This window comes from Crocuta crocuta, unplaced genomic scaffold (assembly GCF_008692635.1).
Source record: "Crocuta crocuta isolate KB4526 unplaced genomic scaffold, BGI_CrCroc_1.0 scaffold884, whole genome shotgun sequence".
Taxonomy (NCBI): Eukaryota; Metazoa; Chordata; class Mammalia; order Carnivora; family Hyaenidae; genus Crocuta; species Crocuta crocuta.
The window spans coordinates 2,591,102-2,603,614 of NW_027529549.1; the positions used below are offsets into that span (position 1 = coordinate 2,591,102).

Genomic DNA, 12,513 nt, shown 5'->3' on the forward strand with positions numbered 1-12,513 from the left:
CAAGACAGATCATCAAAAGAATCGTTCCCGAGACGGGAGGTTTCTCCTCGCGTGCTTCTTACTCACCTCGGGGCCACCAAAGGTTACCGCGACACTTCACTTCGACGTCCGCCTCCCCGCGATTCAAACTCCGCAACAAGATTCAAACCCAAGGCAGCTTTTTCAGCACCTCGTTTCATTGGCTGTCGTCTTCGTGACGCAATCACGTCGGACGTTGCCGTGGCGCGTTGAAGCTTGGCGCCAGTAGTCTCAGCCGCGCGGCTCTGGGTGTGCGGCCTTGCTGCGCGTCGCCGGGGCAACGCGTACGGCTGTTTCCGGAGGCGTTGGCCGAGGTGGGCGGGGCTGGACCGCAGCTGCAGGTGGGAGGTAGCCACCTGGGATCCTCAGATCACTTCCAGACCCGCGGGCGCAGGGCCCAGTCCCTGGGTTCAGGGTGTGAGTGAGACGCGAGCGGGCAGGGGTTGGCTTGTGCCGTCTGCTTGGGGGGAGAGGCGGAGCCTGTTGGGTGTGGGTTAATGGATTCTGAATGTTTATCTTCTTTATTGAGTAGTGAGGCCTCCAGGGCACAGGTCCCACGTTCTGGAACCTGTAGGGACCTGTTCCTTTCAGCCACTTTCACTTGAACCGGACTGGGGTCAGTTCGCCTCAATTAACTGAAAGTCCAAGGCTTTAGGTTTAAGGCCCTAGGCTTCATTTCTCAAGACTCCCAGGCCTACTCCCTTTATTGCTGACTGTGAAACTATTTGGTGTTTGTTTTTTACATTCCTTTCGGATGGTGACTTTTCAAAATAAATTCATTTAAATTTATTGGCCTAGTTCATTATTGGATGCATTGGTTTTTAAAGTTCTAGACTGTAGATATTATTTCAAAATAAACGCGTTAAAAAGAAAAGAATACCAGATAAAAAGGAAGTATGTTGCTAAGTCAATATTATTTGTCAGGATATTTTTAATAGTATGATCTGAATGTCATTGTTATTCTTTATATTAACATTGTATCCATTCTGCAATTACTGATTGCAGACTTTAGGGACATAATAGCATAAGTAAAAAATCCCTGCCTTCTTGGAGCTTATATTCTTATATGGAGCCTATCACCATAATAAATAGGATGGCACAACACATTGCAGAGTATTATAAGTGAAACAATTATGAGAACTTCCATATTATGGACATTTATTTCCTACTGAAGAAAATCAGAAGAACTGCATATTGTATATGATGCATGTTATATGATTGTTTCTGAATTCTGGATAGAGCATCAATAAAGATATTAATTGCTGGATATATTACTTATACCTTAGCTAATGCAGTAGTTATTTGTGTGGTGCCGGGTTTGGAGATAAAATGAAGAAGTCTTTTCATTTTATTTCAAATATGCACTCACCCTATAGTACTTTACCATTGATGTCCCAGACATTTTGTTAACTCTATACATGTTATTTTATTTCATTTTCAAAATAGCCCATGAGATGTAGGCACAATTTGTTTTCCTGAAGAAAAAACAAGTTTTCAGAAGATCCCTAAAGGAAATTTATTTTTAACTGTACAAACCAGCCAATTCAGAGATGAGGCATTTGTCTCAGATAATTTCTAGGTTAAGTGATATTAAGATGCTTATTAATCTATTCTGAAAATAGGCATTTAAAACCAATTTCTTGTAAAATTGCACTGATTATTGGCGAATATGAAGTGTTTTAGATTTCATCTGTTTCCACACCCACATTGTAAGCCTTGCCAACAGGTGTTTCCACACCTGATCTAAGTGCTTCTTTTACATTTAACTTTAAATTCTGCCTTACAGTTTCCAATTAGCACATTTAGATGATGAGGTCTATATTCTTAAAGTAGTGTATAGTCAAAACAAAGAAACTTTAATGTTATAATAAATGCCATCACTCTGCTAGTTGACTTCCCTTTAGTTTGGCAAGACATCAAGGAATATAAGAAAGTATGAGACTAGTGTATTTTGTAATGAAATGAAGGAAAAAGAACCAAAACCATAAAAACAAATAGTTCTAAAGGAGACAGAAATTCCCACCTTTTGTTAGAAATTGAAGTATAACTACTGTGTTACAATAGAACACGGAAATTTAATAGAGGTTCATAGTAAACAATACAGTGGAGATAAGGATAACATGGAAAGTTAGGTTTAAAGTTGCTCCAGACATTCAAAAAAAAGTAAAAGTAAATTTAAACCCGGTAGCGGCAGTTCTTATTTCAGCCCCTCTCCAGGAACACTGAAAACCCCCGCGCCTGCAGGACCTTTTGTCCGCTGGGGCCTGAAAAGAGCGGAACGAAAGGTGGATGGTTTTCGGTTGCTGGGGCGGACGCGGACCCAATCTGTCCGTCCATGCAAGTTTCCCCCGAGGCTGGGACCTAGACGTACGCCAACCCGTGTTTTCTGGCACCGTGGTGGTCGTCGCTGGCCCGAGTTAGAAGCCAACAGTGAGTTCTTCGTGCCTCAGGTGAGGAAAAAGTGGCTGAGTCCCGGGACCTCTCTTGGAGCACACCCCAAGTCTTTGGGGGAACTTGCAGAGGTCGCCGAATTCGCCCAGGACAAAGGAAGCACGCCCCTGCTCCCGCTTTCCCTCCGAAACACTCATTCATCCTGGTTCAGAAGTTTGTAAACAGTTTTCCCTCCTTCGACTATACTTCTGAGGCAAAAGAATGCATTTTTACTGAACTTTAGGACCTCTTTCACTTTCTGTACGCTCAGCTGCCAGCGTCCAGGCTGGGTTTTTGGCCTTAGGAATGAAGTTTTCGAACGGTTTTCTCCACGGGGAAAGCTGAGTGCTAAGATGGTAACAGGTAGCGCCGTTGAGGAAGTAGTTTTCAAAAGTATCACTCACCTTTGTGCCCACCATTAAAGAGTAACCGGCCAATTGCCTGGTTTCAACAGCTTAAATTGAACTTTGCTGGCAAAGTTAAAAGATTTACCTAGGAAACCCGAATTGGCCGGAGCGGCCGGTTTCCCGTGTCTCCGCTTCCTTCCTGTGACCAGAGGGGAAACTTAAAAGGATGTTAAATCGTGTAGGGTGTTTGGTTCATAGCCAACTACAGGAGCGTTCTGGTTTATCTGGTAGGACACCGGCCTGCGGAAAGGAAAGGAATAACCCCCTTTAGAGCTTGCCCCCTTCCATTCTCAGGGAGATGATTTTCAAGGAAACCACCAGAGAGGAAGAATATTTGAGGTCTTTTCTCCATGTTAACTCACCTTAGTAACCGAGTGCTGCATAATAACATCTTCAGGCTTTGTCCTTGAAACATAGTTGAGTAAATACATATAAATTGAATGCAGAAAAAAAAAATTAAAGGCTGGCAAAGGAAACATTTTTCTCTCTCCTACTTGCTTTTGCTTGTGCGGTTCTGATTCCTGGATTGGAATATTATAGAGATATATAGATGTATGTATATTTATCTATTTAAATATATATTATATACTTATCTGTATATATATTTAAGTATAAAATATGGACATGGGATTAAGCAATGGGATATTGGCTCTTTTCAGAAAAAATAATCCCCGAGATACGACAAATATACAGTCAATGTAATTAAAGTGCCATGCAATTACATGGGTGCATTAAGTAGAGCCAGTGGGCTATGTTTGTAACATTGAGGCTAAGATTTCAGGCTTGGGATAGAATGCTGGCATTACAGTTCTAGCTTTATGGCTCTCTAGGTATGTGACCTTTTGGCAAATTACTTCTCTGTTTTCCTCATCTGTAAAATAGAAATAATTATACAGCCTATTTCTAAGATTGTAAGGATAGAATGAGTTTAGTGATATTTAGTAAGTGCTCAGTAAATGTTAATCTTTATTTTGAAAAATGTACTACATTTGAACACTAGGTTTGAGGGTAGTAGGGTTTACTTTGTATAAGCTTTCTTTTTATTTTTTTAAAAGATTTTTTTTAAATGTTTATTTGTGAGAGAGAGAGAGAGCGAGAGCACCCTTGCTGTGCATGTGAGGGGGAGGGGCACAGAGGGAAACAGGAAAGCTGAAGTAGGCCCATACCATCTGCACAAAGCCCTACTTGGGGCACAAACCCACCGTTGACCTGAGTCAAAGTTGGACACTCAACCGAGTCACCCAGGTGCACCTGTATAAGTTTTCTGGAAAACATGAGGGGTAATTAATAATCTGGCTAATTTGTTACTGGTGAACATTAAAAACTTTACTTAAAACACTTAATTCTGTCTTTCTCCCCCCACCCCCATATTTTTCCTGTGTCACATTGCCACAGAATTCTGTGGATTATGTCCTAGGTAAAGTTGGCATATTTTTAAGGTAACATCTTGTTGATATTATATTTATATAATATAAATGTATTTTCTAGTCATTACATGTGGTCAGCCTTTTAACCTTATTTTTCATTTTCCATTGCAAAAAGAAAGGAAGGCACATTTGGGGCACCTGGGTGGCTCAGTCAGTTAAGCGTCCAACTTCGACTCAGGTCATGATCTTGCAGTTCCTGGGTTCAAGCCCCACATTGGGTTCTGTGGCTGGCAGCTCAGAGCCTGGAGCCTGTTTCAGATTCTATCTCCCTCTCTCTCTGCCACTCCCCTGCTTATGCTCTGTCTCTGTCTCAAAAATAAATAAACTATTAAAAAAAAAAAGGAAAGGAAAGGAAAGGAAGGCACATTTAAACAAGATATTTATGTTTCATTTTCTTTTTTGGGGGAGGATATTTATGGATCTTGAAGTATTTTGAAAATGTGGTTTTTGATAGGATCTGTCAGGCAGGAAAAATGTCCTTAAAAAAAGTTTTGTTAAAAATGTTAATACTGTAGAATTATCCATCCATTCACTTTTTTTCCAGAAAACACTAAGTACTTAATGTGCATCTGCTTTTGTAGATAAAAAGGTGTCATCTTATTCTTAAATAACTTCTGATAATCTACGAGGACTAAAGAAATAGTGTTAATTCTGCATTTACTATAGTAGTATTAAAAACATTGCTTACAACCTGTATAAAAAGCATAATGTTTTCAAAACATTTTCTGTTAATATATTTACATACTTTTTCCTCTGCATTTGAAAGAGTTACAGATTACAGAATAAAAAAGGAACAAGTGTGAGAAAGTTAAGGAATGTATTATTTATTTACTTGTTTTTAGGGGGCAGGGACAGACAGTTAAAACAAAGGTGAATATGAAATGCCAAAGTATGCTCAGTTGAGAGTTTATAAGGTTATAATTTTAGTTTTATAGATTTCCTAACCTTTTTTTAAAAAATGTTTGTTTGTTTATTTTTGAGAGAGAAAGAGAAAGCGAGCAAGCAGGGAAGGGGCAGAGGGAAAGGGAAAGAGAGAATCCCTGGCAGGCTCTGTGCTGTCTGTGCAGAGCCTGATATGGGACTCGATCTCACAACTGTGAGATAGTGACCTGAGCTGAAATCAAAAGTCAGGTGCTTAACCAACCGAGCCACCAGGTGCCCCTGTAAAGTTATAATTTAAATTGAAACATGCTTCACTGATACAGGCCATGGTGAGACAGTCTTGTCAGAGAATATTCATAACACGTCTCTAAGATTTTCTCAGACTGATTTTTACCTTTCTTTCCTTTTGGATAAACATGCATATCTTTTTCCAGGGACAGTTTCTCAAAGTTAAATTAAAGATGAAGATTTAGCATTATGAGAAAAAACAAATAGAAGAGCTTGAGACCAAAGACTACCTGAACCTAAAATAGGGTAATATTTATAATCCCTTCAATCATCCAGATAGCTTTGTCAAATAAACATTTCTAATGCATTGAATCTGTTCTTTAGATTTAATTAAAATTAGAAAAATATATTTCTGTGGTGCCTGGGTGGCTCAGTCAGTTAAGTGTTCGACTTCACCTCAGGTCATGATCTCATGGTTCATGAGTTTGAGCCCCACGTAGGACTCTGTGCTGACAGCTCAGAGCCTGGAGCCTACTTCAGATTCTGTATCTCCCTCTCTCTCTGCCTCTCCATCAAAGTATATTTCAGAAGAATGATGACTTAATAAGCAGTTTTTACATTCCCAATCATTAAAATACTAATGGTCTTAGAAATTTACCAGGCCATTTAAAAAAGGTATACAAAATTATATATTTTAAAAATCCAACAATCATGATATTTATAATTTTTTTCTAGATATATTGACCTACAGGATGCTTCGGTACCCATGTTTTTGTAGTATCTATAAAGAATTTCTTTCATGCTGGTTGGAATCTGGCATATTTAATTTAGGTATCTGGCCCAAAAAAATACATGCTACAACAGAAAGATGCAATGAATATGAAGCGCAGGAGCAAAGGGATCAAACTGCAGCTCAGGAGTTACATAGATCTCAAGATGGAGATTTTGAAGCTACAACTAAATTACATATCCCAGTAATGGTGGATGAAGTTGTTCGTTGTTTGGCACCACAAAAAGGCCAGGTAAGTTGATTAGTTTTTTAAATTTTTAACACTTTGAAAATTGAGATATTCACTTAATATTCACAATTTTAAAGCATATTATTCGGTTGATTTTAGTATATTCACAAGGTTATACAGTCATCACTATCTAATTCAGGAACATTTTCATCGCTTCAATAGGGAATCCGATATCCATTAGCATTCACTCCCCATTGACTCTCTTCCCTTTGCCCCTGACAACTACTGATCTGTTATTGTCTGTATGGAGTTGCCTAATCTGGAAATTTCGCATAAATGGATTCATATTATTTGTGGCCCTTTGCACTTGCTTTGTATTATTTAGCATGTTTTCAAGATTCATCCATGTTGTAGCATATATCTGGACTTCATTTCTTTTTTCCCTGAACAACACTGCATTTATGTATATACTACATCCTTTTTATCCATTTAATTGATGGCATTAATGTGTCCACTTTTTGGCTACTGTGAATAATGCTGTTATGAATACTCATGTACAAGTTTTTGTGTGGACATATGCTTTCTCTTGGGTATGTACCTAGGAGTGGAATTGCTGGATCATATGATATTCTGTGCTTACCTCTTTGAGAATCTGCCGTACTGTTTTACAGAGTTGATTAGTTTTGTCAAGCAACAGTTTTAAAAGGAAAAGATCATTATATTGGCTGAGTAGTGTGGGTATGAAAACTGAGTTCTAGCATAGCTTCTTGAGAATTTTAGTATCTTTTTAGGAATGACTGTAGACAAAGATAAGGCTCTGAATTCCTGTTTTCATGTTTTGTTAGACTTTTCAACTACCCTGCTGTCTGATTCAGAGTTCTCCATAGAAATAGGGCCAGTAGGATATGTGTGTTTGTGTGTTTGCATGTATGTCTGTATGTACGTACGTATGTATGTGATTACATCTGTGTGTGCACACACGTGTGGGGTGGAAGAGAGATTGAATAATTGATTTTGAGGAATTGAATCTCAGTTAAAGAGGATTGGTAAGTCCAAGATGTATACAGTAGGCTGACAGGCTTGAGACTCAAGAAAGAATTTCAGTTTGAGTCCAAATTGAGTCTGTAATTTGCTGGGAGAATTCTTCTGTTCCAAGGAAGTCAGTCTTTGTTCTATTAAGGTGTTTCACAAATTGGAGGGGACCCACCCCCATTGTGAAGAATAATCTGCTTTACTCAGTCCAGAAATTTAAAATTTAATCTCACTCCCCGCCTGCCCCCCCCGCCGGCAAAAAAATAAAAAAACCTTCACAGAAACATCCAGGATAATAATGTTTGGCCAAATGTCTGGACGTTATGGCCCAGCAAAGTTGACATATAAAATTAACCATCATACTTGCCTTATTTATAGTGTTGCTGGCAGGATTATATAAGGTTTTAGATAAAAAAATGCTTTAAACTCTATAAAGAGATCACAAAAATGTTAGGTGATATAATATCCAAAAGAATAAAGCTAGAATTTCTGGAAATTAAGCTCATTTACAAAAGAAATATAAATATAAATATTTACTATGATAAAAGAAAATTTATCATAGTAAATTTTCATCAGATGTGTTCTTATAACTTAATGCTTGCTGATACTTAGCTTACTGACTTCAGAAATATGATCTCTCATTTTAGAAGGTACTATTATTACCTAAATCAGTTATTTACATTTAAAAGTCACACCTTGCTTCTTTTCCAGGATATAGTAGCTTAATGGTTAAGAGCAAAGATTCTATAATTGGACTTCCTGGGTTTGAATCTGTCAAGTGTGTACATACATTCGCACACACAGCTCTTAATTTTTTTTCCAGACTTCTTCAAGTTAGATCAGATAGTTTTCATGAACTAAGTTCTAAGCTATATGCATAAGGTATGCTGGAGTTGCTGGATGTTGCTCAGATGAAAGCCATCATTAATATGACTTAGGTTGCTTTACCACAAAAATATTCATTTACCTTATTCTTAGGCAGTATATATATATATAACAAGGTAAATCCAGTAGTCTTAAATGAGGTTATGTGTATAAAGCATCTACCTCAATGCTGTCATGTAGTAGGGACTCTAAAGTATACATGAAAATATAAATTAAAACATTAAATTGGATAAAACTTCCTGTTAAATATGACCTAAAATGAAATTCTCTTCATTTTCTGTAAAGATTCATAATGCAAAGATAGCGATTAATACCCATAGCTTAATGTGAGTCTAAGAAAAAGGACTTGTAAATATATATGATATATTTGAGATCTATACGAGAGGGAAGGGACAGTTAATAAAAAAGTAGAACTGAATTTACTGGCTTGAATTTAACCTCTGAAACCAGAAACTAAAGCATGTTGTATAAATTCACTGAACTCTAGTAACAAAAACTAAATATTTATTTTGTAATAACTGAAGTAGAAAAATAGCCGAACAAAAATAAACCCTACAAAGTCTCCTACTAAATCAGTATTGGATCTGCCTTTGTTCTAAAACCAAGTGGAATAAAATGAGACAATTTTACAACTTGACCTATCCTGCTGTTTCATTTGTTCAAGTTCCCGACAAATGTAACATTGGTTTATTTTGACATTTCCATTGTTCTGATTTGAGTTGGGTTTTCTAGTAACTTTTTATAGAAAGTTTAATTTTATGGATTTTATTTCTGAAAATTTTCATGTGAAGCACATTTAGAGACCATGTTATTTCTTACCTTTTCTGCTGTCTGACAGAAGGCTTTATTCACTATTCCCTTAATCTTTAAGTAATAAAGAACTAGTGACAGTTCTTGGACAGGAAAGGTCTTCATTTCTTCCAGAATCCATTATTTGCTTCTTTTCTTCCTGAGCCTTTTCCCCCAAATCATTTTCTTTTGCAAACTATGAGTCATATATTCACTTGTATCAATCACCCACTTAATTGTTATTTTTCGCATCACCTTCAGTGGTGAATTTACAAATGAAAGTTTTGATCATAACAGGAACTTTAAAAAGTATCTAAATATAGTTTTCAATGGGGCCTTGGTCATTTAATAGTTTTTTTTTTCTTTAACATTTACAGTTGCTTACCTTAAGATAATTGGGAGAATTTCTTCTGCATCATAATAACCAATTTACTGTATATTATTTTAGTGTTGCAATTACATGTAAAATAATTATAAATTTGGATTAAAAAAAATTTCTTATCTTCCTTTCCCTTGGGAGGTACATAAGGAATTGAATGAATTATAATTCTTTCTCCTTGCCGAGTTTTCATTATTTCATATTCTGGGTGAATAACTTTTTGTAAGAATATATCATTCTAAAATTTTTGTCTTCTGGAGATGTTTTAGTATTGGCTACTGTGGTCAGTTTTTCATTCCTAATTTCTGAAAAGTAGAGAAAAAGCATGACTCTGTTTAGTTGAAGATGGTAGCAGTTTGGAGGATATAAGAGTCTTGGCATTTATTCTTTGCCAGTAGTACTGCCAGTTTAGTTTGGTGCATTGGGGCTTCTGTGAGGGTGATAGGTTTTGAGGGAGATAATGGACATGCAAAGACTAGTACCAGTAGCTGTGTAATTTTGGGCAAGTAACTTATCATGACTGTGCCTCAGATTCTTCATCTGTAAAATGAGGAAATATGACCTACCTCCTGGTCACTGTGAGGATTAGGTGAGTTTACATATGTAAATTGCTTATAATGATATCTTCCAAGTAGTATATACTCAATAAACATGAGCTGTTATTATTAGGGGTGATAGTAAGTGTCAGGGTTGGTAGCTAGCTAGATACGATAAATTTAGGAGAAAAATACCAACAGATAGCAAAGATGGAAACAAAAGTTCAGGAAAGGTGAAACCAACATGTCTGGAATTGAAAAAGTACTGTTTCCTTTGCATTTTTGAACTCTCCTCATCGTCATATTTCAGGTTGTGAGTCAAATTTCACTTTATCAGAGGAGTTTTTTCTGAGCCTCCAGAGGGGGCAGGTCTCCCTGTTATACATTCATTGAGTCCTATACTTTGCTTTCATAACATTAATAATAATTTATAATTATAATTTTTATGACATTATTTGTTCAATGGACATTTCTCCTAGCAGATTGTCCTCTATGAAGTCATAGACGTGGTTTTGTTTTGTTTTGTTTTTTTGTCTTTCATTATATCTCCAGTGCCTGGCACAGGCCTACAGCATGGTAAGTTTATAATGATTTTTAAGTGAATGAGTAAAAGTCAAACTGGAGGACAGATGTGAGGCACAAATAAAAGGAATGTCCCTTGGGTGCTGAGGCTGCTTCTTGGGCTCAAGACTTTTATATGATTTCATTTTCAGTGTGGCAGGCCCAGAAAATCAGGTCTGACATAGTAGTTGGAGAAACCTGGTGAGGGAACAGATACAAGGACTGAGAAAATGAGCTGATATCTAAACTGATGCAAAATCAATTATGATAAATATCAGAGTAAGGTTGTAAGGTTGGTTTTATGCATATTCAAAATAATTATCTTACTATTTTGATATTTTAACTTATAATATTAATTTTGTAATTACTAGATTTACTGAAGTTGTCATGGTACCAGTTATGATAATTTTCTTTATAAAAATTTATTATTCTCTGTATAATGGATTTTCCTTAAGCAGTAGCAATATTTACTTAAAAATCTTTATAATCTTTAATGTAGAGTAAACATCAAAGAGAAAAACCTAAGACTGTATGTTTGCTCTCTTTAAATATTGAAGGCTGATTGGTCACAGAGAGGAAGAGTTTATTTTGTTTGACCTCAAATTATTTAAAAAGGAACTTTTCTAAGAGACAGGACCAGTCCCATAGTTCTGTAGGAAGATGCCTTTCTTTTTTCTTTTCTTTTTTTTTTTTTAAGGAAGAACTATTAAAATTTCAGATGGAATGGACGGTGTCAAAATATAGTGCTTTTTCTCCCATGTTTTTTAAAGGAGAAATCTTTTTTTAAAATTTTTTACATTTATTTATTTTTGAGAGACAGAGTGAGACAGAGCGTGAGCATGGGAGGGGCAGAGAGAGGGAAAGACACAAAATCTGAAGCAGGCTCCAGTCTCTGAGCTGTCAGCACAGAGCTCCATGTGGGACTGGAACCCACAAACCGTGAGATTGTGACTTGAGCAGAAGTCAGATGCTCAACCAACTGAGCCACCCAGGTGCCCTTCCCATATTTTTTAAAGTATAGGTTTCTTTGAAGTAAATTTTTATTTTACATTACATTCTACCATTGTTTATTTGAAAAAAAAAATGTTTCCATCTTAAAAAATCATGTATCTAGTTAAGTGACCTTTGCATCAAAATACTTTCTGCAGTGTGATACTTCTAGTGTTACACTGATAAATATTTAGTACCTGGTCTGAGAGTCAGAGTGAGGTGTAGATTTTAAAAAGTCCAAAAATGTTGATTTATTTTGTTTGCAGATTTTCATGATATATGTATTCCTACTCGAGGCCATTTCAGCCTACCAACCTAATGTCACTGAATGTAGCCTTAGGGAAATATATGAATAGTTGGTGCTCTTCAGCTGGTTGACCAATACCAGATACGACTCTCATGATGCCATGAGATATCTATGAATTGAGTAATGGCAAAATTTTTGCCTTATGGTTCTAAAAATCAGTTTAGTCTGTAGAGTTTTTTTCTCTTTGTTCATTTGATGCTTCCTAGTTGAAACCTTATGTTTCTCTTCCCTAGAAAGTACCATGGTGTAGCCATAGAATATTGTTTTTCATACATTTTTTAATAATAGAATTCTTTTTTTCTCTCTAATAAATAATCCATCCCAAATATAAAACAGATATAAACAGCATTACATAGTATACATTTGTTTATATAATTTAGTTGTGACAAAGTCAGTTGTGGAACAGAGGCATTTTGTTAAGTGCAAAACTTTGAAATCAACATCCATGTCTTTTTTTTTTGCATAATTTGAAATTTTTAAAAAAATGTTTAGTTTTGAGAAAGAGAGACAGAGTGAGAATAGGGGAGGGGCAAAGAGTGAGGGAGACAGAGTATGTGAAGCAGGCTCCAGGCTCCCAGCTCTCAGCACAATTCTTGCTAAACTCACGAACTGTAGCAAGATCATGACCTGAACCGAAGTCAGACACTTAACTGGCTGAGCTACCCAGGTGGCCCGCCCTGGGA

The 12,513-nt window shown here is 36.6% G+C and overlaps 2 protein-coding genes across 5 annotated transcripts in view; one reads left to right on the plus strand and one right to left on the minus strand.

Moving 5' to 3' along the window:
- Positions 1–148, minus strand: part of KIF18A (kinesin family member 18A) — a 73,874-nt gene extending 73,726 nt beyond the window's left edge. The window contains exon 1 of one of the 2 annotated variants that reach the window (XM_077761435.1): positions 67–148. The gene's annotated coding sequence lies outside the window, so the exon portion shown is untranslated. The remainder of the gene's footprint in view (positions 1–66) is intronic. The other variant, XM_077761436.1, reaches the window with a different exon arrangement.
- A 2,214-nt stretch (positions 149–2,362) lies between these two features.
- METTL15 (methyltransferase 15, mitochondrial 12S rRNA N4-cytidine) overlaps positions 2,363–12,513 on the plus strand; it is a 188,224-nt gene continuing 178,073 nt past the window's right edge. For 2 of the 3 annotated variants that reach the window (XM_077761437.1, XM_077761439.1), the window contains exons 1-2: positions 2,363–2,468; positions 6,128–6,414. In XM_077761437.1, coding sequence (XP_077617563.1) covers positions 6,145–6,414 — 270 coding nt within the window. In that variant the 5' untranslated portion in view covers positions 2,363–2,468; positions 6,128–6,144. The remainder of the gene's footprint in view (positions 2,469–6,127; positions 6,415–12,513) is intronic. The other variant, XM_077761438.1, reaches the window with a different exon arrangement.